This window comes from Fonsecaea pedrosoi (assembly GCF_000835455.1).
Source record: "Fonsecaea pedrosoi CBS 271.37 unplaced genomic scaffold supercont1.2, whole genome shotgun sequence".
Taxonomy (NCBI): domain Eukaryota; kingdom Fungi; phylum Ascomycota; class Eurotiomycetes; order Chaetothyriales; family Herpotrichiellaceae; genus Fonsecaea; species Fonsecaea pedrosoi.
In genome coordinates this window covers 2,079,183-2,103,024 of record NW_013550614.1, presented here as the reverse complement: position 1 = coordinate 2,103,024, position 23,842 = coordinate 2,079,183, and the positions used below count along the sequence as shown (strand labels likewise).

Sequence of the window (23,842 nt, the reverse complement as noted above, 5' to 3'; positions counted from 1 at the left end):
TCATCGAATAACCCAACTACAGACAACCCCCATCGCAACGTTTGGCAAATACAAGATGGCGAACTTCTTCGACCGCAACCGCGCTACAGCGTCAAGCTCCAAGAATGTCGGCCCCAAGTCGGCCGTCGAACATGCCCCTGCCGCGCAGCCGTGGACGGAGAAGTATCGACCAAAGAGTCTGGAAGAAGTCAAGAGCCAGGAACATGCCACCGAGACCCTTCGTCGAATGGTCAACGCCTCCAACCTGCCTCACCTCCTCTGCTATGGCCCTCCGGGAAACGGCAAGACGTCCACGATCCTCGCCCTCTGCCGAGAACTGTTCGGCCCCGAGCTCATGAAATCGCGCGTCCTGGAACTCAACGCCTCCGACGAACGGGGTCTCTCGGTGATCAGGGAACGGGTAAAACAGTTCGCGTCGCTGCACCTGACGCACCCGTTCTCGGACGAATACCGCAAGAAGTACCCGTGCCCCAACTTCAAGGTCGTCTTGTTGGACGAGGCGGACCAGCTCACGCAGGATGCGCAGGGGGCGCTGAGGCGGGTGATGGAGATTCACAGCGCATCCACCAGATTTGCACTGTGCTGCAACTACGTCTCGAGAATCATCGACCCCATAGCCTCCCGGTGTTCCAAGTTTCGGTTCAAGGCCCTTGAGGGATCCGAGGCGGTCGCGCGGATTGAATCGATTCTCAAGGCGGAGAACGTGAAATATGAAGAGGGCGTCATTGAGAGGACTCTGAAAGTGTCGGACGGGGATCTTCGACGCGCCATCAATCTCCTCCAGAGCGCTGCCCGACTGGTTGGTGCTTCGACCTCAATACCAACCTCCAACGGCCACAAGAAGAGAGTGGTCGCGGATGAATCAGATGAAGAAATGGAAGATGTCGATGCCGCCAAACCGAAACCTTCTCCGTCAAACAACATGATCAAGATCTCCGACATCAACGAAATCGCAGGCACATTCCCCCCGAACCTCACAGACAACCTCATCGAGATCCTCCAGAAGGGCAACTCCCGAAACTATAACAACATTGCGTCGGAAATCACCGACATCGTCGCCAGCGGCTATGCCGCCAACGAGGTTCTTTCTGCTCTGTATTCGGCCGTGGTGCTTGGGGAAGACGACGTGGCCGTCAACGGCAAGGAGGACGCTGCCATGAGGAAAAAATACAAGCTGACGGCCATCTTCTCGGAGTTTGACAAGAAGCTGGTTGACGGCGTCGACGAGCATCTCGCATTACTCGACATGAGCTGTCAAGTTGCGGGTGTACTGGCTGCTTGAACCATAGGGTTACAGAGAGGGGGGCGTTTGTTACATGACTACATACTGAATGAGGCGGATATTGATAGAAGTTAATTATGCCTGCATCAGCGACGGCGTTTGCGGTGTCCTCCCCCAGACGTACCTGCCTGGCATATGGACGGACTGGGCAGGAAATGGTGGGAAAACACCGATTTAGGAGGCATACACAGGCAAGGAGCTTGTACCATGTGACACGACTTTTTGATTCGTCGTTTCGAAGGACATGTGGGAAGAGGAAGGCTTGCTCGGATGTGGCATGATTAAAAGGGCCAGGAGGGAGATGGATATCTACGCCGATCCCGGTGCCCGGATGGCATGGAGATGGTTTCCGAGAGAGAGTGTGTCTCTTGCTCGACATGCTATGTAGGGATCAACTCTCTGCGATTCCGCGCATGTTCCCTATCCGTCCAATGTCGCTGTCTGTCTACAAATTCGAGCACCTTTCCACCCGCGCCACAAACTGATTGCACAAATCACCACCATTCCTATTGTCGCTGCGTCTCCGCAACGCTCTCCACGATTTCCATATGCCCCATGCCGGAGAGCCCAGACCCGTGACGATATCGCAGTTTGGATTCATTCGTCTTGTCAGCTCGTGATTCGATTTCGTGAACAACCACTGGTCTCACCTCCCTTGCTGTCCATTTCGGTTCTCTTCCCCGTTTCGACACCAGGGATGATTCACCAGGGACCCTGAACTCGCGACAAATACAATGATTTGAAGTCCGGATTTACCGACGGAATTCAGACCGTCCGAGTCGCTTAGAGCCGCGTAGTAGAATGGTTGAATTTACCCTTACAAAGCATGTTGGGTCTGCAGTGTAGTTCTCTCGTCCTATATCTTTTTGTTTTTTCTCTTTTCTGGTAGCTGCTTTTCAACTATTTTGCGCCCAAATGTGATATTGTTGGTTAGATGATAGGTTGACAATTTTGATAAGGACTTTGTGTCGATAATTCGATGTAAATTAGTCGTGATATGTTTCTTCATGGCTGATTCGATGCCGGCACTCGATAAACATTGACTGGAAGAGCTCCATGTCGCTCAGGTTTGGTGGTGAGGGATCACTCCAAGGAAATATCTGTGAGCAGAACTAGTATCTTGGGGGTCTGTCAAGTTCAGCCAAGGTTCCCATCAGGACTGAGCCAAAGCCGGACTGTGTCTTCTTGGGAGGTCTGGCTTTGTTGATCGGTCGAGTTGATCCGCTCTTCTGAGATCCTTCAACCTCGGGTCGACTCTCTTCCCGGGATGCTGGTTGGACAGTCTTCTCGTTTGGTAGGGCCTGATTGACCTCCACTGGTGTCTTCATGGCCTTGCTCTCTGCTCCCCCCGTATCGGGTGTGTTGCTCGTTCCGGACTCACCGACGACAACGCTGACGACGACGTTTGCTTCCGTCGCCGTGGTTTTCTATGTTCTCGTTAGCTACTGGGCAGGCATTGAGCATAATAAAGTCATTGGCAGCGCATCAAGGAGACTTGCCTGTCTTTTCGAGAGCTGCTCATCCTCGACATGCTCCCCGTCTCTCACCCGCTCCTCGGGTCCACGCTCAACATACTTACGCTTGGAATGAGGTTCCGGTATGTCTTTCTCCGACTGGGCTCGTGTCGCCGGATCTTGTGCAATGGTCGATGCTGGTGTGGATATGGGTAACGCGGTCGACGCATGAGACCCGGAGTTGTCAGTGCCTCCAGGGCTACCATCTGCAATTTCAGGCTGGCTTTCTGTTGCTGCCTGGACCACAGAGGCCCGACTCCCCTGTTCTGGGCTGCGTTCCTGTTCGAGAGCTGGAACCTGAGCGTCTGGCTCTCGGTCGGTAATTACCTGCGATTTACAAGTAGGCTGGGCTTCGTCCTCGTAAACCGAGCCAGCATCTTCGTGGGGAGTCTTCGCCTCTGTAGATGGGAGCTGCGTCTGGGATCTTTCCGCGCTTTCAGATACATTGCCTCTCTCGCCGAGACAAATGAGATCGTGGTCCGCTGGTGCCCCGGTCTGCTCGGCAGTTGCTGAACACTTTGTTATGTGCTTCTGCTTTTCTGAATTCCTGGTCGTCTCCTGACTGCCCTTGGAACGGTTTCGCCAGCAGGCTTTCTGCGCTTCCGCCTCTGCTGCCTTCTCCGTAATCTCTGTTCTAGTGCGGAGACCATAGGATTTTTTCGCAAGGTCTGTAGCCTCCCGCATTCTCAAGTTCTGTTGACCTGCTTGGCTGGTGTGCGGCACTGTGCTTCCCGGCATCAGTTCGCAAGGTTCGACGGACTTTCTGCTTTCCGCGTAGTGTTGCACTTCTTTGTCTGGATCCGCGTTGGCCGAATGAGAGTTGGAGATCTCCTGTGAAGTCAACTTACTGTTCCTCACAATCCAAACCGTGCCCTGGAGAATGACGTTTTTCGTGTCGTAGCTCTCGCCGTCTTTGTTCCCGAATCTCTCGACCACCGGTGCCACAACCAAGTCGAGAGGCTGACCCACAAGAGCTTGTGCCTCGTTGGGGTTCTCTTCGTCATTTTCATCAATGCCGAGAGCTTGGTGTAGCTGAAATCGGCCGTCATTCCAGGTGAATTTTGGCTTGGACAGGTCGTTTAGAAAGACGAACTGGATGTTTGGATACTGCATGTTGAGAACACACGACAACCGCATAGCTTTCTCTACAACATCAAGCACTTGATGGTCCCTCCCGTCTCGCTCCTCATTTGTAACATCTCGAAATAGGATACCCATTTTTTGGATGAGACTCGACGCTATATGCTTGCATCGTTCTTTCTGCGCAAAGTCCATGGCTTGCTGTGTTCGAGATTTAACCCAATGATTTTCCACTGCTGGACTATCGCTGATGGCGCGGAGAATCGTAACCCTCACCTTATGCTGGGAATCGGGAGACTCTGTTCTGCGTTAGCTGTTTGACGACACATATATCAAACCGCACAAACTCACTCTTCTCGGCACCATTCATAACCTCATTTAATATCACTTCAATCAGATCAACGTCTCGACCATGTAGACCTAACTGGAGGTGTGCAAAAGGCCTGGCAAATGTTTCGGCGCAAATCTCCTTGTTGATGAATGCACTCAAGACTATCCTCGGCGGGATCGTCGCGTGCTGGACCGCTAGCAGGAGCTTTTCGGTGGCAAAGGGTCTCGTCATTGTGCTCGAGAGGCTTGAGAAGACCTCCAATACTGTTGCCTGGTCGACTTCGCGCCAATCTGAAACGCTCCATGCCCTTGAGAGATCCCCAACATCGCGGAATATATCCCTGAATTTGTTTTCCAGATCGGGATCCAGTTCAACCTCTTCCTTGTCTTTGGACATAAGCCCCAGCCGATCGTTCATGTAGCTGTCTACCTGTCGCTTTAGCTCTCTGATTTCCGCCCGCGCTGAATCCAAATCCTTCTTGTGTTTCAGCGTTTTCTGCTTTTCCCTGCGAACTTCCTTCTCCCACTGCCGCTCTGGACTAGCTGTAGCATTTCTCCCCTTAAAGGAGGGTATTGAAGATGGATTTTCTTTCTTTCGTCGGTCCAATTCCTCCTTGTCTTTTGGAGGATCTTGTTTCTTTCCTCGATTCCCCTTGGTCGCCCTGCCTGTGGCTGGTTTGGCAGAATTTACAGCTCTTTGGGCGCCTGGTTTGTTCTTGCATCCTGAAGTTGCCTGCTTCTTTCTGGGGGGTGCGGGTTTTCCGTAGCTGGGATCTGATCCACGGTTATCACTGAAGTCTTCGTCATCTGACGCAGCAGTGTTGTCAAACAAGGTGCCTGGTTTCCCTGATGGAGGAAGGCCTCTACTTCTCGTTCTGCCCTCGGAACGAAGTAACATTTTTGCGGAAGTCGTGTCAGCAGTCAGTGATGCCGACGATGTTTCTTGCACTCGGCTCGGTCTCTCGACTTCCGGATTGCTACCACTCTTTGCAGGTGCCATAGTCATTCTGAATACCGATGTGTTCTGAAGTGTTGCTAATTGTGTTGTGATGACAGAGAGAAATGAAAACGACCTGGCACGCTTGTAACAGATTACCTCTGCTGTCCGGTAAAGAGAGAGATAACAAAGTAGATGATAGTGTAAGTCAGGCTCAAGGTATACTGAGAGATGTGCTTCCGGCAGTGTGATTGTGAGTTGATCTGAGGAGAGATAGAATCCTCATCTGAGCGATAGACAATTCCATCTTGAGGTAAGCCTTTCGAAGCATGTGAAAGTGGCTCATCTCTAACATGTGAAACCAATTCTCCTTCCTCTCCAATCCCTTTTTCTTCGTGCATCGTCGTACTCTCTTTGCTCCGGAGTAGCTTCATTATCCGATAACTTGCCTCCCACAAGCGCCCATATCTCAGATTGCTTTGTGCTATCTCATCATCCCTAGGCCAGCATTTGGTTCCACCAACATGGCGCCAGCATACAAACCCTTGGGGATCCGAGACCGTACGTCAATCGGGCATTGTTCGTACTCCAATCAACTGACATCAATCTCAAACCCAGGGAGAGGTAAAGTTCAGGCTCCCAATAGGACACCAACTTCGAAGAGGAAACGTGAAGGTGAGTGTGATACCGAGCAGATTTCAAACCGGACTGACCTGTGGTGGAGACCAAGGCAGTCGGAATAAGAAGGCAGCAAAAACCCAGCGAACGCCAGGAGACCCCGATAAGCCCAAAAAGACTCAGGAGTTCTTGAGTGTAGGACTGGACATTGGAACAACAGCTTCAGGTATGTGTCCAATGGGTTGTTTGATATTTGTGTGCTAAAGATCCCAGCCATTGCGTATGCGGCAAGCATCGCGTCACCAGAGGAGATTTGCGTTCTTGACAACTATGAAGGCCACGTTGTTGTGAAGGTGCCAACAAGAATGGCTTATGCCGCGGAAAACGACTTCAGGACAGATAAATGGGGCTTTCAGGTGAAGAGCGGAATGCAGATTTGCAACTGGCCGAAGCTCCGACTTGACGAAAACACGAACAAGGGAGATTTCGACGATCCTCTGCTTCAGCAGGCCATTGGGGAGGGTCTCATGCATATACCTGATGGAAAGACTGCATCCGAGGTGATCGAGGACTTTGTCTCCAACCTCCGAGAATACTGGCTTCAACGTTTGGACAACACCATCCTCGAGACGGCCGTAAAGCATGCCCGGAAACGCATCTGCGTTCCAGTTCCGACCACATGGTCGCCAGCGGCTCGGGAAGCCACTCGTCAGGCGGCGATTAAAGCCGGATTTGGGGAAGGTAAGCGTGACGAGATTATCATCATCGATGAGAGCGAAGCGGCTGCTCTGGATGTGATTAAATCGCTCGAAAAATCTTCCGATGCAGATCAGTTGGAGGTAAGTGCGGTCTCGTGGATTTCGACCCGAGTATTATCTGACAAGAAGGTAGGAGGGAGTGTGTGTCATGGTGATAGACTGTGGAGGAGGCACAATCGACAGTGCTACGTACAAAATAACCTCTTCCAAGCCTTTGCAGCTCGAGGAGGCTTGTGCTGGCGAAGGTGGTATTGCCGACTGATGCCCAAAGGGTCGTTGCTGACACCAAATTCAGGTGCGAAGATAGGGGGAACAAGCATCGACCGGGCCCTCCATGCCCTGATGCAAGAACATTTCGGCGTCGCATTCAGCGGACTCCCGATCACCAAGGTAGCAGCGACCAGTCACTTCATGCGGGACTTTGAAACACACAAGAAAAAGTATGATGGCCAGACTGAGAACAAAGATCTCTGGCTCCGCCTCAATATGAGAAAACTGGACTATGAGGACGAGAACATTCGGAATCGCTATGATTTCATGGACCTGGCTGCGAAGATCACAAGGTGTTTGCTCCTGGACTTCCTCTACCGTCAGCTATTGTCTCAATCAATCGACCTGCTAACAGAAAATAGTGCCGATATGCATGATATGTTCGAGCCTGTGCTCCAGAAAATATTCCACATAATTCGTGGACAAGTCCGTCGAATCGCGAAGGCCAGGCCGGCTACTTCTCTTCGAGTAAGTTGCGAAATGGTTAGACAGTCATGCGGGCTAATATGCGACAGATCATCGCAATGTGTGGGGGGCTTAGTTGTAACCCGCATATCTTCAACCAGGTCAAGATCTTTGTCGCCAACTTGTTCGAGGATGATTCCATCAAAGTTTTCGTTCCTCGTCAGCCATTGACGGCCGTGGTTCGAGGAGCGGTGCTCGCCGCCCAGGGATGCTCGCCTATTGTGAGCCGACGATCACGGGAGTTCATTGGCACACAAATTCACCGCGCGTGGGACGAAGCCAAACATAGGCCTGAAGATAGGTTCGAGTGTCCAGAGCGTGGCTCGAGGGCCAAAAATCAGATGGAATGGATAGTCAAAAAGGTGAGCCGGATATTCCAGCCTCCGATTATGCTAACCGCAGAAATAGGGCCAGAAGCTGAAGCCTGATATGAAGGCGAGAGTGAGATGCTATTATGTTCTGGAAAACGCGCGTGCCGAGGTCAAAGAGGCGGTGATCGATCAGGTTCTGTATAGGTGTGCAGAAGATATCGCTCCATCTCGGGTGGACGATCCTGGTGAGTTGCCTCTATTATCGTTGAAAAGAAGCTGACACAATGTAGCAGTCGAGGAGATAGGCGTGATCCGAGTGGATATTACCAACATTGCACGTTGCAAACGTGCAGAAGCCAGGACTAATGTTAAAACCTATCCCCGCTACATTGCCATCGATGTGGATATTGAACTCACCATGTCAGGTTCCAAGGGAGTTCTCCAGGCTGTGGCGAAAATCGGACGGACGAAGGTGGGAACAACCACTATTACATACACACCGGCTCCGGCGTGGGAGCATGGTCTCATTCGAAGGGATGAGGATGAATGAGGGGATTGCTCGATCAATGACCTTGACGACTACGGACGCAACCGGCACAGAAGATCTTTGCCTCAGATGGGCTGTTTTGAGAGAGTTGAACAGCTTGAGGGGGAGGGTCGCGTTGAGAGGCTGACATGACGTTTGATCTTGGAGCAGGGCCACAATGGCAACGGCAGAGCCTTTGGACGATATGGAGCAAGATATTTTTGGAAATTCGAGCAGCCGGTCGTGCTGCACATTGTTGTGCATGGAGCTGGACGTGTCGTGATGGAGAAGGAACTTTGTGTGCAAGTTGGCAAGCCATATTGTTTCCAACCTCAAACATGGCTGTGGTTGACCTTCGGACAAGCGACGGAACAACAATATTCCTTGGTTGCAGTGGTGCTTGGCAGTTTGGCAATCAATATTGGAGACACGTGAGAGACTATTTACTCGGTGAGACAGCTCGACAGGTACATCTGTACATAGCTGGCCAGATATGGCTCCTCCATTTCGGAATCTCTCAAGCAATCTGTTTAGTCTCGATGAGTAAGCTGAAGCAATTCTCAATTACATGAAGCAAGGTAAAGTGGAGGGGAGCAGGGAATAGTACTAAAGCAGCCGGTCAATGACTCCATACTGGGCTGGGGATCAAAGTGAGAACCCACCCAATGCGGGAAGGCCCCAAATACTCATAGAGCGGCATGACTTACAGCCAGGTACGGAACTGGGGTCAAGCAAGTCGCTCCAGCAATACATAGTGAAACTGCACAGTTGTGGCAGTCCAACAGCGACAACTATATGAGAGCTTCTTCATCACAGAGAGCCCTCATACGAACGCGACAATGATACTTTGGCGTCTTCATCATTCTCTTCCACAGGTTTGGGAATGAATAATACGACCGAGAATGACGGTTCTTTCGTCCCTTCGCTCACCCTGGAACGCAGGCTCGAGATTCCAGATCAAAAGAAACACTATCTCGATTCCCTCCTCCGCTTGCTGGACTCCTTGATTTTTGTCCACCTGGGTCTCCTCTATGTATGCGACAATCTTACATTCCTCCTCGTCCTGCGCGCGTTGAACCAAGTGGTCCACGTTCAGCATCGGCCGGCGGCTATCACACCTGTCATTGTGGTAAACCTCATCTGTGTCGTGACACATCTCCTACAGAACAGGTCGGGGATCAAGCGACTCCATGGAGGCATTATCGTGGACTTCGTCGGTGAAGTCCCAAGATCGCGGACATCTGTGCTGATATTGGACTTGATACTCTTCTCTCTGCAATTGGTTATGCTCGTGGCCGGGCATGAGAGACAAATTGCTTCTGGAGATGCTGTCGCACGGGAAGAGTCAGAGCCGCAGGACCTGGAGTCTGAAGAAGCCGGGCAGTTGAGGTCACGTGCTCATGCTCAAGTGGAAGAGTCAGAGAACGGGATCGAGCTGCAAAGCCTCTTGCCCGATGGGAGGGGTGAAAACGGTCCAGCCCACCAGAAACAACCAGAATCGACACAAGATGACGACGATGTAATATTACTGGATTTGAAGAAGGGCATCAAGGCGCTACTCAGAAGACCAATTCCTGTGGCTTCGCCTACTGCCCTTGAAAATGCTCAAGCTCGTGCAAGCGTCGCCGCATTCTTGAGACTCGCGGCTGCGAGGGCAAGGGCGGGTTGAAGGCGTCGGCTCCGAACGGGGAAGATGTCGATTTGTTCGGAGCGTCCAAAGGCTGGCTAGCTATAGCTGAGCGGTATTCAGTCATATCCTCGAGGACATTTTCGGTGCATGCTGCGGCTCGATGACCTCCCAGGCCATCACTCATCTCTGCCGGTCATAAAGCTCAATAGTATTCAGGGGTCATGGTTGCGACTCTGGAAGGTACGCATGTTGGGGTGGTTGAGCTATCTAAATGGAGACCGTCATTCCATGGCTACACACCCGAACGACCATTTCTCATTCACCCCTTATTTGCATTCCACACTGTTGAAGTGGAAGACAGCGAGGGGACAGAAATCAAGACGGCGCTCCGTCTCAAAAGGCTGCGATATGTGTCGAGAGGTGTTATGTGACTTGCCTCGCTGCCCAGTCATGAATTCGACCCCCAGTTGAGATAGTCCTCGAAAATCAGGCAGCAAAGCAAGGCTTTATACTCGTAAAGCCACAGCACAATCAAACATGCAGCATCAGGGTCAACGGGGTTCCTACGACACCATATTTATCGGCCTTGTTCGTTCCGGTATAGAATTCTCTCTTACAGGGCGTGAACTAAGAACTGTACAGAGCATTGAGAAAAATTACCTTGATCTGTAGAACCTAATAAGGCTCGGTTAGACACGGATATCTACTTCCCTTGTCGCTCCTGTTCAGAGCACAAATTTGAAATGTGAAGGAACGGATCGCTCTTCTGCCTGCAGCCTTTCGTCCCATTTCGTCGAGTGCTCCGCCGTGTTCAGCCTTGCGCGAGGTGGGTGCAACGTCTGGGGGGAAATCAATTGTCCAAAAAGCCCAAGCCCAAGCTCCCACCTTCTACTTCGCCCATTCCTCGACAGTGCCCTTCAACTGACTGCGCCTGCGACAACAGGATGCGCCATCTTCTCCGGGCAGCGCCCCAGCTATCTGCACGGGTGAGCGCGCGGGCGGGATGCAGTATTAGTGGTGCCGTGGCGCTGCAAAGCCCGGCGGTGCATAGTCGACAATATTCGAGATCGACACCTTCGCGATCCTGGCTACCGGTTCCGTTTGTGTGAGTTATCTGGCCATTCTCCCTCCCGGGGCCCTGCTGGAAGAGGAAAATGAAGCTGACGTGCAGTCCGTTACTCGTTGGTATTTGTACAGCACCGAGACAGTTGCGGGCCTGACGCACACGACGGACCTTTTCTCGCGCCTGCTCAAGGAGCGCATCGTCGCTGTCTACGGCGAAGTCGACGACCGCATGGCCGCCACGGTCACCGCGTCCCTCCTGTACCTCGAGGCCGAATCTGACCGTCCCATTTCCATGTACATCAACTCGCCCGGCGGGAGCGTGACGGCCGGACTCTCCATCTACGACTGCATGAACTACATCGTCCCCGAAGTGTCGACGCTCGCGCTCGGCCAGGCCGCCTCGATGGGCAGCCTGCTCCTCGCCGGCGGCGCCGCGGGCAAGCGCTACTGCCTCCCCCATTCGAGCATCATGCTCCACCAGCCCAGCGGCGGCCACTACGGCACCGCGGCGGACATTGCCATCCACGCAAAGGAGATCCTGCGGATACGCGCGCAGCTGAACGGCATCTATGAGCGTCACTTAACGGGGAAGAAAAAGATGACAGTCGACGAGATCGAGAAGATGATGGAGCGCGATTACTTTTTGAGCGCCGAGGAGGCTCTGGAGATGGGCGTCGTCGACGAGATCCTGTCCAGCAGGAAGAAGAAGCCCGAGACGACGAATGAAGAGACGTGAAGAGACAATGGACTTTGACTTGATCAGGTTTTCGAGAAAACCAATTGTGATTCAATGCCGAAAAAGATACGTACAGCCGGCACTTCGCCCACCTCCTTGAAACGCGATGCGGTACTCGGGCAGGGCAGTTGAATAACTGTACAACACAATGTATATGCTTCAGGCAGCAGTCCGAGGCGGTGGCCTTTTGATGTTCCAACCATCGCCTCTCAAAATTGCACAGCACTGTCGGGGATTCGGACCTCGGAAAAATCGCCACTCAGAACCAGGCTAAATGGAAAGCCGTCCCACACAAGGGCAAGGGAAGGGAATTCGCCATCCTTGGATTGGGCAAGCACAGTAGCGCGGCAGATGCTCAAAAGAACGATTAGTGGACGGAAGCTGAAGAGAACAAAACCCATCATTGATGAGAGAACTGAGATGACTACAAGGCTATGTAAAGCTCAAAAGCTCCTTCTCGAATTTCATAAAACGCTGGAGTCCTCTCACTCAGAAACACATGTATGTATAACTACACCAGATACGCAACTCACGCTTCGAACTTCGCAACACTGTTGTAAATAACGTGGCCTGCTCTGTTCCCAACTGTGGAAAAAAGTTGGCAAAATCACTTCCAGACTTTGGTGCCCAAGGTTCTGTCCTCCTTGAAAATGAGATAGATAAATATATCAAGCACATGGGATGATGGGAAAAACCACGCGGGTACAGACTGCCAATTGACGCTCACATTCTTTTTCGAAAACCAAACTCCTTCAAAGATCGCTCAACGTTCGAACGAGGTAGAAATCGTCTCTTCATTAAATCGTGCTCATCATAAAACCTCAAGTCGAGGAAGGATGTTGTGCTTCGGGCGGCCTTTCAACGTCAATGTCACCAGGTACCCCGTCGGGCAGGCGTGGAACTCCGGCTGGGATTAGGTGATATTCGCCTCCGTTTCACCAGGAGCTTTTCGTTTTCGATGTCGTCTTCGTCGTCGTCCTTTGATACGTCAAGTTCTTCGATCACTTGTGCTTTGGTATCCTGCTCCAACGACTCAAGCATCCTGGTCCAAAAGAAAACATCCTCGGCGTCTTGCATCATGTTTGCCATGCTTTGCTGTCTCTGGCAGATCTCAATCAGAACGGATTTTGACAGCTCGTTGTTGTTCTGCACATATTTTAGTGCTGTGTTGAAACTTCGGCGTGCATCTGCATAGCGCCCCTTGGCATGTTGTTGTCGCCCAAGTCTGCGATAAGCAAGTCCTACCCGCCAGAGATCTATGCCTCCTGGAATCTCTCGCAAGGTCGTCAATCTCCGTTGGACTTGGGAACAGATCTCTTCGGCTTCATCATATTGATCCTGGGCGACAAGTCTGTAAGCTTGCAGGAGCATAAAGTAGACGGAAAGCCCAGGAGACACGGCATCAACTTCTGAGATCTGTGGTAGCCATTCTGTCAGATCTGTGTCTGGATCGTACCATAGCAGGTCCAGAGCTCGATTAAGTCGAACCTCGTACAAGAGCTTGTTACGCTTGTCGATTCGCGTCTTGAGACCGTCGTACATAGAGCGGGCAGCACGGGGGTATAGGTCTCGTAGCTGTTCAACCTCAAGTTCGCCGAAGACGCTGAAGAGGGCATGGCGGGAATCTTTTGGATCCAAAAATGTATGCGCCCATCGTCTGACACTTTTCAAGAGCAATTGGGCAAGCTGCCGGTGGCCACTGAAAGCCACCCGACCCACTTCGAAAAGTAGGGCCATCGGTATCTCGTAATACCAGGACTTGAACAATTCGGAATTCTGGAAACCTGCAAAGGCCTTTCCCCACTGTGCCCATGCGAGGTCCTGCTTCCCATTCTCGAAAAGATTGATCCCTGCGGTTAGACTCGATGATAGGAGCCGCGATGCCTGGCGCCCCCGGTTATGCTGGTTAGAAGACATAACATCCCAATCACCGTGGACAAATGCATCATGTGTCCAGCCACGTAGATTGAACAGGAATTGCTCGGCGACACTGGCAATACGAAATCCCTCGGGCGACGGAACGACAATAGTCTGTAGTGCTTCTGTTGGCTTTGAATATGGCACTACCGCTTCAGAAGCTGGAGAAGGTGGAGGCGACGAGGCTGCTGGTGATAACTCTGAGGCAAAAGGAGAAGCTTGTGGCTGGGATGATTTGCGACTCCGTTTCCGCTTCAACGCACGTTCAGCTTTCCTCTTCAGGGAATCCAGATCCAAGTCTCTGCTGGTTTTCGGGACCTCCCCCTCCATGATCTGCTTAGCCTCGCCCTCCTTGAGGTACTTTCGCAAACCCCATTGTTTGATCTTGTTCTTATACATCTTCTCACTGAGGGACTACGTTTAGTACCAGAATGACACTGTCTAGGGCCGGAACTCACCTTGCCCATAATCCATGGTGCTCCCTCATGATCTTCATAACCTCAGGCAGAGGACGATTGTCTTCGAGGTACAGGTGAGTGAAGATCGGTCGAAACCTCTCCCAGTCAGCTCCCGAGGGAGCGCGCCTCTGGTCTCTACCAGGAGATGCCATCAATTCAGAAATTGCTAGTTGTGCACGATTGCGGAGTCATAGAGTTGATGGGGGAGGCAAAAGGTCGAGAAGGGCGGATCGAGCACTAAATCAGAAAGACAAATCCAAAGGAGGCTCAGCGGGCTTAGTCTTCACACGAGGCTATATCGCACGGAAGAACAAGTTGAACACCAAAGGGCCGTTGAGGGCGTTGAACTCAATAGGTAAGTAGCACGAGACAAGAGGAGGGGTTAGAGATGGGAAGAAATGAGGTTCGAGATGCGGCTGACCAAAGTTCCCTGACAAGTCTGCCAAGACCCAGTTTAGCCAAGACGGCACTAGCCGCTTGCCGCTGGAACGGTCGCACGCACATGACAGAACGGCGGAAAAAGCAGCGGCAAGTTTCCGGTCTGTGTCTGACAAGGCATTAAACTCTTCATCGTTCAGAGTTGGTTGTGAGAGTCAGCTGGATGGAGGCCGCAGTTTGCTTATTCCTGGTCTCCCTAGCTCTCATGCTAATACTGTCATCTCAGCTGCTCAGACAGACAGACCTGTCCAACCCTCCCAGGAAAAAGAAAACACCATTTCGTCAATGGGGCACCTCAACCTCTTCTTGTACGATGGCCAATTTGTTGACGGGCAGGGGATTTCAAATGACTCCCAGAGGTCAGATAGGCAGCCATTCCGACCTCTGTGACAACTTGACCAAAAGCCCTGCAAGGAACTTCGGCGCATTTAAGCCACTCAGCCAGTCACGAGCCTGCGTTTTCCGAGCCTGGCCTCCCCCCCTTTGGCAACCCTTCACACACCATGGGAAAGTGATGGCCCTCATGGCCCCCTTTGCCCCCTTTGCCCCCGTCTAATGCGTGGAGTAGTCATCCCTCCCGTTTTGTGGCTTAGCACCGCCGATTCCCATCACCTTTACCTCGTACATGTCGCGTTTGGACTTCATTGTCTCTCTCCTCTTCGTCGCATACTCAAAGCACTTCACTTTACATTGTGGAAGCCACCTGCGTCCGAATTTCTCCTCTAACCCACCGGTTTCGCGTCTCTTCGTCTTAGATTGGTCCGATGAACGGCCATGGTGCAAGCTGCCGACGATGTCGACCACACCCTCATATCCAACCTTGCGGCTCGTCTCCAGCATCTCGCGGACGACGTAGAGCGAGTCTACGCCACAGGATCTCGAAATGTGCGCACAGTCCTGCGGCGACAGTATATCAACACCGTCCATCCAACTACTGCTCGACCGCTATGTCGACTTCTTGGCGAAGATCAACTGATGAAAGCGCTCCGTCGGTTATCTCTCAAACTTGCTCTTTTCACCCTGGCCCGGGTTTACGATGAATGCCATGTTGCTTTGTGTCGAGAGATCGCCGCTGCCCGGAAAGGTGAAATTCTTTACGAGGGCTTCAGACGAAATCCGTGTGTAGATCTGCGACTTCTTGCTGATCAAATTGGGTTGCATAAGGAGGTTGTTGACGACCAAATATTGCTGGAAACCACTTTTGATGATGTGGCGCCACTACGAGCCATGTGGAAGCCTGTCCATCCTATGTCCTTCGACAACCTGTCACCGTTGCATTCTCTTTCCGATCTGTTACCCGGTGAGCAGTGGCCTAGCCATGAGTATGCCGGTATCGGTGGGGGTGGAGGCTCGGATATCATTAGTGCAAGTTTGCTGGGGCACCTATTGCGACAGCATAAGAAGCAAATGGATCTTTTGGTCTCGACGCGAACCTGGGCGACGGGGTCTCAAGGCAAGAAAGGGTCAAAGTTGGGGATCAAGCGTGAGGTATACAATCACGGTGGAGCAGTGGAAGCGCACGGGCGACCTGTCGCTGGAACTTTTCGAGTGAAAAATGACACTACAGCCGAGGGCCGCGATCTCGAAGCGATTCCCCTCCCCTATCATTCCCAGATATTTATGGTCCTCGACCAGGGCGAATCTAGGTCTCAGATCTCCGAGGACGACAAGGCCGATCTTACCGATCAATTTCATGCTGTGTTGGATCAGGCTCGGCGTCCAATAGAGACTGTTCTCATAGTAGACACAGGTGGTGATGTCTTTGGCGCCGATTCCAACGGCGCCACGACGCCAGATCAAGATTATCGGGTCCAGAAAGCAATCAACCGTCTCTCACCCGAGTACAATCTCGTGACGGTGGTGGTGGCTCCAGGTGTCGACGCTCCCAATGACGCGCCGCAAAAGGCCTCGAAAGCTGGTGGTGTGGTTTATAAGCCGACGAAAGATGAGAAACTGATGCTTCTTGATCTGCTCGCGACTAAATATAGAATGGACGGATCAGACCCCAACCGATTCGGCAAGACAACACTCGCGTTGCAGGCCCGATTGCGGGGGGTGGTTGGATGGACTTCGTTGGATCTGCCACATTATGTCATTGACACGTGGGAGAATCCCTGGAACAGCTTCGTGTACATCCGGGAGTGCATGAGCGACATTATTTTGATGCCAACACCAAAGTTGCTGCCACTGATTGAGCCGACAAGGGGAAAAGGAAGCCCATGACCCGGACTGAGGAAGGACATGGGTCTCGAACTACGCACTTAGCAGCTAGCAGCTAGCAACTGAACTGGTCGTGACGGACCCATGTGGCTAGGATCGAGAGGTTGTAGGAGCTGATATAGCGACAGAAACTCCCTCTGGTCTCCTGGTACGCAAGGCTGCGGAATCCTCAAAACTCTTGGCAAGGCTGCCATTGCCGACCTCGTACCATTTTATCCTCCACAACTCTGTAAAATATTAAGTTAATGCACTCTTTCCGCTGTGTCACACTTTGAGAGGCAATTCCAATACACGATATCAAGACCATAAGTGTCACTAACATGGCGAACAACACTCTCGTGCCCTTATCTCAGGATGAATTGAACAAGCTGGCCAACTTGGCAATTGGGGCCAAGGCGAAAGCATACTGTGAGTGACAACACAAAGCAAAGAATCAGAGCGAAGAAAGGCCTAAGCACTGAATTGCTGCGCGCTCCGTCGGCTCTGACCTACCTGTTCCCCGAAGAAGAGAAGAAACATGGCCTACTTTTGGGTTGAATGAAGAGAATCTTGCCCGGCCGCTATTTCTCCGGCCATCACCCCTCTACCCTACGTTTGTCCAGATGGGTCATCTGTTGACTCTGCCACCCATCTTCTTCTTAGGCCCGTACTCCAACTTCCGTGTCGGCGCCTCTGTTCTCCTCTCGGATGGGACATTCCACACGGGCGCCAACGTCGAAGTCGCTGCCACCCCCGTGGGCATCTGCGCGGAGCGGTGCGCCATCGCCCCGATCGTGGCCTCGATGCCCCGTCCAGACATGCCCATCATCCGCGCCATCGGGGTCGCCACGGACATCTTCCCGCCGGCCTCCCCCTGCGGGATGTGTCGACAGTTTATCAACGAGTTCGCCACCTCACGGGACCTGCCGATCTACATGTACGGCAAGGACGGGGTGGAGGGGGAGGTGGTACGTATGACCATTGGGGAGCTGTTACCGATGAGTTTCGGACCGAATGATTTGGATAGGAATCCGGGGAAGAGTGAAGGGGTGGGCCTAGGGAAGATACAGGAAGGGTAGGGGAAATACATGTAGAGCTACTTCATTTAGCTATCCACAGTGTATACATCCCACTAGTCAAAGAAAATCCAAAAAAACAAAAAAAAAACCAAAAAAAATTGACACCCAGTCATTTCAGATGGCAAAAAGATTCAAATTCCTAGGTCTGGCGTCTATCTTACCTTCCCCCCTCCCAACTGGTCCCTCTCCTTGGAGGGATCACCAGTTGTCTCCTACGGTAGTCCCCTATGGGCACTGTAGCCCCAGTTGAAGCTACAGTACCCATAGGAGGGGCTACCGTGGAAGGGTTGATGGATGATATGGCCTGAGACCTTCTGCTACCTATTGGCAACAGCGAAGCTCATACCATCCATCAACCGAGGGGGAAAGGCCCCGCCCGCCAAACCCGATAGAATGTGAATCCTTTTTATCTCGGACACATATCCCCTGGACTCGAAGTGGTAGCTTTTATGAAGGTCTCTTTATATCGCTGTTTGCCCACTTCTGGGTTTATATGTTGACCAAATTTGCGCAGACATAAAATATATCCCTGTGATTTTTGTGAGTGGAGACCTGGGGAGGAACCTTGGCGGAGGAGAGTGATACTGACCGCAAGAGGTGTAGGGCAGCGGAGAATGGGTGTGGCAGTACGGGGAGCATCAAAATATGGGAATGGTAATAGTAGTCGTTTTCGACACTTGGCCGTCGTTCATCATTCATCTCTTGTTGTCTTGGTCGTTCATCATCGTGCCAGCACCTCAAAAGACATCCTCCGGATCGACCTTGAAACTCTCCCCGTTCTCCCTGACATGGACTCGGTCCTTGTCCCGATCAAGAGGCTTTCTCATGTCTAGCGCATCCTCTCCGTCCTTCGAGACTCCAGTTGGATCATCCGAGTAATACCTGACCACAGTGCGGTACGTCGAGTAGCCCATGCTCTGATACATTTTGATGGCGTTTTTGTTGCTCCTTCGGACAAAGAGGTCGACGAACCAGGCGTCCTGTTGGTTGCAAGCCTTCTCAAGTGACTCGCTGAGAAGTTTCCCATACCCCAGCCGCCGATATTGCGGTGCTATGGACAGGGCCGTGATGTGGCCATGCCACGGTAAGTAATGTGGCGTTCCTCTGTAAGAAATATCTGTCAGGGACTCTTTGTTGGGCTCGCAAGGGAAGATGGTGTCTTACTTCAAATGAGCAGGCGACGACTCCACTTTGCCGATGATATAGCCGACAATTTGGCCGTGCTCTTCGATGCATTGGAACAGCGAAGGCCATCTCATGAGATATGTCAGATAGAAGTTCAGGTCATAGTTTTCCGTGTACGGGTCGAGGTTGCACAGATTCAGATGGAACAAGTCCGACGGCTGGACTCTGCGGATGGTCGGCATGGCAACTTATTTCTTTGTTGCAAGGAGCATTGCTGTCTGGTCGAGCTGAGGGTCACGGGTGCGAAGCATCAATTTTCTCGAGGACTTTGTTGGTGATTGTGGGGAGGAATCTGTGACTCCGACGAAACGCGCCGTCCCGCGAGATGCTCTCCAACAAGCCCGCCGGTTCGCGGGCCAAAATAATACGGTCGGGTCGACCTTGACTTTGCTTTGGTACACAGTTGTCCGAACAGCAAGTACTTTCAACACACACAATTAGAGCATCCGGAACATGCTTTCAATTCTATGATACAGCTTTCTTCGTTTAGACGAGCATAGACAACCTTGCAGTCAACCATATTCCACCTTTGCAGGCCTAAACACGCGGAAAGGCAGGATGACCGCCCTATCTCCACCGACCTCCCCGACAACGCCCTCGCGAAAGCGCAGGTCGCTGCGACTTTCTGGTGTCGAAATACAATCCCAAGACGCAACATCTCCAAGTCCCTATACCAGCGGGACCACCAATGGCACAGCGTACTCGAGGAGGTCATCGCGGACCTCGCAGACTTCATACCAGCCTCGGTCCCCGGTGACACCTCGCCCCATGTCCTCCAAGTCGTCCAGACCTCCGTCATTCTCCCAACAGCGCAGGCCGAGCCGGACAAGCATAAACAGTAACAGAAGTATAGAGCCGTACGGTGACAGCAACGGGCTTGGGAATTTGGCCGACGAGCTAGAGCAGGCTTGGGACGACGAAGAGGAGGGCGAGGGCCACTCCAACTTTCTCGAGGGTTTACGAGAAGGCGAGGTGGACCAAGACTCCTCGATGGTCCGCGACATGCGAAGCCCGTACGAGGTGAACGACATGCATGATTTTGGCTTTGGGATGGTCGTACAGAGCCCGCATGGCCAATATGATGGGTCGTCTTCCACACTACGCGTCCCCCCGTCTCGACGGAATTCACAAACTCGGGAGAACAAAAAGCCTGGACATCAGAGACACGAGTCTGCTTACGACGGCTCAGATTACGGCCCGGACTCAGAGGCAGACGAGGAAGACGATGCCATCCCACCGATACTACGCAAAAGAATCCGCGACATCGAGAACTTGACACGCATGTGCGTCAACCCCGAAGACGCAGTCAGTGAGGGTGGTGGTACTGTGCGGCGAGTCATCCATGGGCTTAAGGATCTTGGTCCGCAGGCCAATATTGAGTACGGGGTCACTCAGTTGATCACAGCATATACGTCGATGGCGACTCACCGAACACACAAGACGCGAGATCTGTTCTCGCAGTCGCACTCCCTGATGTACGGAGGGACTCTATGGCAAGTGCCAGAGGAGATGGTCGACTTACTCCTAGACGACATCACGAGCTTATCCTCAACGCTCCCTTTCCTTCGCCCACAGAACCCACTGCTCTCTCTCCAAATCCTGGCATCGCAAACCGACGAACTCACCCACACTCTGCGCTCGCTGACCGATCTGCTTCAAGAGTCGCGGCTCGCTGCCAGTGCTGCAACCAGGAAGCTCAAGTCGGTCCGTGACATGGTGGAGGACATGTCACTCGAGGAAGAGCTGGTGGAGAACAGCATTCTGTTAATACAGGCAGGGGATTGGGATCGAAGGTGTCGGGAGAGACAGGCGGCACGGACATGTCAGGAGGTGTGTGAGGGATTTGCGGATCGATGGGGTCTGCAGTGTGATGTGGATTTAATATCGCTTGCCGAGGGCAGGAAGCAACCTGCCCCTGTATTGGTATCTGGATGATGCCGAAGGAATTGGGAGATTTGGTTCTTGGAGCGCGGAGTCTGGTTAGGTTTGGCGAGTGATTCTATGCGCATGATGGAATGATAGGGCTAGAGTGTCGACGGGAGAGCCCTGGTTAGAACGATACGAGGCACATTGGAATGGAAATTGACCTGTATGCGTTGATGTGAGAAAGGCGCGCCGCAATAATGAGAGACGGTGGATGGGACATGAAAACAATATCCAAAATACAGAGTCGACAATCGAGCTCAAGATCCGAAAGACGTGGGCAGAGTCTGGATGGTGCAGGTGATTCGTGAGTCTTTGTTTGCATGACCCCAAAGGGAGCATTCACTGGTAATAACACGCATTTTGTTTGCTTTGAGACAGCCTGGCAAACTGGGTTCCCATCGATCATTTGACAATGACTCAATGAGCCCCATATCTGTCATGGCAGCCGCCTATCGAATACTCTTTGACTTCAGCAAATGTCCTGCACGACATCCGCTCTACTCGCATGGCCGCATGTTTTCGCATCTGCTTGCCATCTCTGGTGCTATCTTCTGGGGGCGCAGGGTCTCGACTTGAAGTTTAACTGTCATGTTGTGGCGATCTTTTCCCTCTTTCTGTACCTCAGCCTCTGCTTCACAGCTGAATCTTCGCGCACTGAAGATGTTTGTTTTCCGCTTGCGACACGGCGACGAGTTGACCCATTCCGCAGAGTTGGGATTGTTTCTGCCGTTGCGTGGGTTTCCGGGATTCACGGTGCGCAGTACGAGAACTTTGTACACAGCCTCTAGGGACAGGCCTAATCCGGGACCTCAATCGGTGGCGTGCTCCAATCGTGCATCCAATCCTGCGCAATCGACGCGAGGCGAGATCGTTTCCCTTGTAGTGGAGCAGCTCTCACTAACCGCAGGACAGATGAGCAAGCAACCGATGGAAGCTTGGCCCTGTGGCCGTTTACCCCGTGGCCCTGCAATTTACGCGACGACACGACAACTCCTACGACACAATAATCCACCAAGACGACCTTGTTTTGATGGAAAATGTTATATTGGAGGGTCTAAAGAGCTTTGCAATGGGAGAACTACCGAGTACTCGGTACAGTTGGGATAACATCGACGGGGAACACGACCACGAGGGCGAAGACGAGCACAAGCAACTGGCAGTTTGGTGCTTGATCTCGTAGTGCAAAACACTCTCGCTTGGTTAAATTAACCGCGTGAAGATCCCTTATCCACCTCTACGAATGAGACACGGTCATGAGATTCACATGGAGAAGCTAGAATATTGCCTTTCTCCTACCTCCACCTGTCCCAGCTCCCGGATATCCAGACCGTCGCGGACTCAGCCACTCACGCGGCAACCTCATTGTCGACTGACACCAACGCCGTTTCGTGGTAGGTCACATCGTGGTTTTGGAACCTCTGGTCAACAGGCTAGCCTCCCTGGCCCGTGTCTCACCAATGCTGCTGTGGGAGTGGGCTCAAAAAATTGCTCAATAGACTTTGGTTCAAAGGGTGTTGTTTGGCGTGTCACTGCCGCAAGCAGCAGGATCCCACGGTGCTCAGCCTCGTGCTGTCCTCCCCTGCGTCACTGGAGGCGTGGTTACAGTGGTGGCATGTTTGTTTGTGCCCTATCCCCAATTCCTGGTAGCTAGCAGGGAAACTGTTGGCCCGTAGTAATCCCCAGTGGTACCAGGCGCAATCTCCCATACACGGTGCTATTATATGCTTTGACGCCCACTTGGACCTCTGTTTGCTTCTCTGCTGGTTTGTTATACCTGAGTACTCTCTCTCTCTGTCTTGACATACATACCGTCGTTCGCTACAGTCGCTCGCTACACATATCTCTCGCTTTGACAAATTTACCCCCTATCTTCCAGCATTTTTACGTGTCCTTCTTGGACATCTTGTCATTGACCCCCACAACATACCAGATTCACAATTTTCAACATGAGAACCGGAGCAGCTCTTGTCTTGCTGGCCGGTCTGGCCGCCGCCTACCCGGGAGAAGTCCTGCGCAAACGTGCTCTCGCGCCGCGCGAAGGCTGTCCTGCCGAACTCACCGCTGGCCAATTCGAATTCCCTCACTACATCACGCAGATCTCCAAGTCGCAACCCGACAAGGCTTTCGGACCCCAGCTAAACGGCGTCTTTACTCCCAACGACATCGCCTCCATCTTCAGCTTCGACGTGCCCGCTTCTCGCGCCGACGCCAACTGCACGCTGGAGTTCATCTTCCCTCTCAAGTCGCAGCTCAAGACGTCCAACTTTGAGTACGAGGGTGCTGGCTCGTTCTTCTTCACGGGGTACAACCCCGGCAGCTGCCCGGGACCTGAGACGACGTGGAACAACCAGCCCGCTCCGGGACCATTCCCTCCATTCCCGGCTATCCACATGGAACCAGGAAATGCCTACACCATTGATGTCGGCCCTTGCTTCGTGGGCGCGGGGACGTGCGTTGCCGGCATGACCTACACCAACGACACCAACTTCTGGTTCTTCCAGGACCAGGATGAGTGCCCCATTGGTATCTACACGGCATACGAGTACGGTCTGCCGCCGATGGCCATGCCGCCCGTGTAAAGCGGTGCTCTGCTTGGACGAGGGGGGGGGGGGGGGTTGAAAGGCATCCTGCAGTGAATTCGATACCTGGAGAAAACTTGGAGACCACCGTGAAATTTCTCCGGTGCAGAGTGGTACAGGTACTACTTGGAAACGGCCGCATTGGGGGGTTTGGACCAGCATACAAGAAGGAACCCGGCGCTCTTTTGGGGAGATTACAACATGGAAAAGAGTAACGTTCGCTGGGCGACTTGTGTTACGACAAACTTGACTGCCTCCTTTTCTCCATATGGCCTTTGTTTCGTGGCAGCCACCATCAGACAGAGTAACAGAAGGACCATCTCCCACATCTACACACAAACACACAATAGCCATTACCTTAATGAACTCCCGGTAAACGCAGGGATACTGGATCAAAAACACGTCGTATCATACAAGAACAGCCAGTCATTGACCCACTTCTCTTTCTGTCCGTTCTGCCTCGCAAATAACTAGGAGTCGAGTTTGATCGGGTCTTTTTATCAGTACTAGCTTCTTCGAGCGAGTTTGGTCGTTTCGTT

At 52.4% G+C, this 23,842-nt stretch overlaps 11 protein-coding genes across 11 annotated transcripts; 8 read left to right on the top strand and 3 right to left on the bottom strand.

The window, feature by feature from the left end:
- Positions 1-55: 55 nt before the first annotated feature.
- On the top strand, positions 56-1,282 carry Z517_02712 (uncharacterized protein; the record flags this gene model as incomplete). The annotated part of the gene is made up of 1 exon (XM_013431821.1): positions 56-1,282. The coding sequence occupies one exon, from the start codon at positions 56-58 to the stop codon at positions 1,280-1,282; it is 1,227 nt and encodes a 408-aa protein (XP_013287275.1).
- A 1,112-nt stretch (positions 1,283-2,394) lies between these two features.
- Positions 2,395-5,212, bottom strand: Z517_02711 (uncharacterized protein; the record flags this gene model as incomplete). Its single annotated transcript, XM_013431820.1, has 3 exons — positions 2,395-2,709; positions 2,830-4,175; positions 4,228-5,212. 3 exons carry the CDS (start codon positions 5,210-5,212, stop codon positions 2,395-2,397), a joined length of 2,646 nt encoding a protein of 881 aa, XP_013287274.1.
- Positions 5,213-5,667: 455 nt separating this feature from the next.
- Z517_02710 (uncharacterized protein) lies at positions 5,668-8,115 on the top strand (the record flags this gene model as incomplete). Its single annotated transcript, XM_013431819.1, has 10 exons — positions 5,668-5,704; positions 5,762-5,818; positions 5,868-5,987; positions 6,035-6,600; positions 6,653-6,767; positions 6,815-7,082; positions 7,152-7,257; positions 7,305-7,616; positions 7,663-7,810; positions 7,856-8,115. The coding sequence occupies 10 exons, from the start codon at positions 5,668-5,670 to the stop codon at positions 8,113-8,115; spliced, it is 1,989 nt and encodes a 662-aa protein (XP_013287273.1).
- An 859-nt stretch (positions 8,116-8,974) lies between these two features.
- On the top strand, positions 8,975-9,760 carry Z517_02709 (uncharacterized protein; the record flags this gene model as incomplete). Its single annotated transcript, XM_013431818.1, has 1 exon — positions 8,975-9,760. One exon carries the CDS (start codon positions 8,975-8,977, stop codon positions 9,758-9,760), a length of 786 nt encoding a protein of 261 aa, XP_013287272.1.
- Positions 9,761-10,665: 905 nt separating this feature from the next.
- Z517_02708 (ATP-dependent Clp endopeptidase, proteolytic subunit ClpP) lies at positions 10,666-11,522 on the top strand (the record flags this gene model as incomplete). The annotated part of the gene is made up of 2 exons (XM_013431817.1): positions 10,666-10,826; positions 10,919-11,522. 2 exons carry the CDS (start codon positions 10,666-10,668, stop codon positions 11,520-11,522), a joined length of 765 nt encoding a protein of 254 aa, XP_013287271.1.
- An 870-nt stretch (positions 11,523-12,392) lies between these two features.
- Z517_02707 (uncharacterized protein) lies at positions 12,393-14,049 on the bottom strand (the record flags this gene model as incomplete). Its single annotated transcript, XM_013431816.1, has 2 exons — positions 12,393-13,845; positions 13,898-14,049. 2 exons carry the CDS (start codon positions 14,047-14,049, stop codon positions 12,393-12,395), a joined length of 1,605 nt encoding a protein of 534 aa, XP_013287270.1.
- Positions 14,050-15,109: 1,060 nt separating this feature from the next.
- Z517_02706 (uncharacterized protein) lies at positions 15,110-16,558 on the top strand (the record flags this gene model as incomplete). The annotated part of the gene is made up of 1 exon (XM_013431815.1): positions 15,110-16,558. One exon carries the CDS (start codon positions 15,110-15,112, stop codon positions 16,556-16,558), a length of 1,449 nt encoding a protein of 482 aa, XP_013287269.1.
- A 599-nt stretch (positions 16,559-17,157) lies between these two features.
- Z517_02705 (cytidine deaminase) lies at positions 17,158-17,613 on the top strand (the record flags this gene model as incomplete). The annotated part of the gene is made up of 1 exon (XM_013431814.1): positions 17,158-17,613. The coding sequence occupies one exon, from the start codon at positions 17,158-17,160 to the stop codon at positions 17,611-17,613; it is 456 nt and encodes a 151-aa protein (XP_013287268.1).
- A 737-nt stretch (positions 17,614-18,350) lies between these two features.
- Positions 18,351-18,980, bottom strand: Z517_02704 (uncharacterized protein; the record flags this gene model as incomplete). Its single annotated transcript, XM_013431813.1, has 2 exons — positions 18,351-18,717; positions 18,778-18,980. The coding sequence occupies 2 exons, from the start codon at positions 18,978-18,980 to the stop codon at positions 18,351-18,353; spliced, it is 570 nt and encodes a 189-aa protein (XP_013287267.1).
- Positions 18,981-19,356: 376 nt separating this feature from the next.
- Z517_02703 (uncharacterized protein) lies at positions 19,357-20,733 on the top strand (the record flags this gene model as incomplete). Its single annotated transcript, XM_013431812.1, has 1 exon — positions 19,357-20,733. One exon carries the CDS (start codon positions 19,357-19,359, stop codon positions 20,731-20,733), a length of 1,377 nt encoding a protein of 458 aa, XP_013287266.1.
- A 1,937-nt stretch (positions 20,734-22,670) lies between these two features.
- On the top strand, positions 22,671-23,303 carry Z517_02702 (uncharacterized protein; the record flags this gene model as incomplete). The annotated part of the gene is made up of 1 exon (XM_013431811.1): positions 22,671-23,303. One exon carries the CDS (start codon positions 22,671-22,673, stop codon positions 23,301-23,303), a length of 633 nt encoding a protein of 210 aa, XP_013287265.1.
- Between the last annotated feature and the right edge of the window lie 539 nt (positions 23,304-23,842).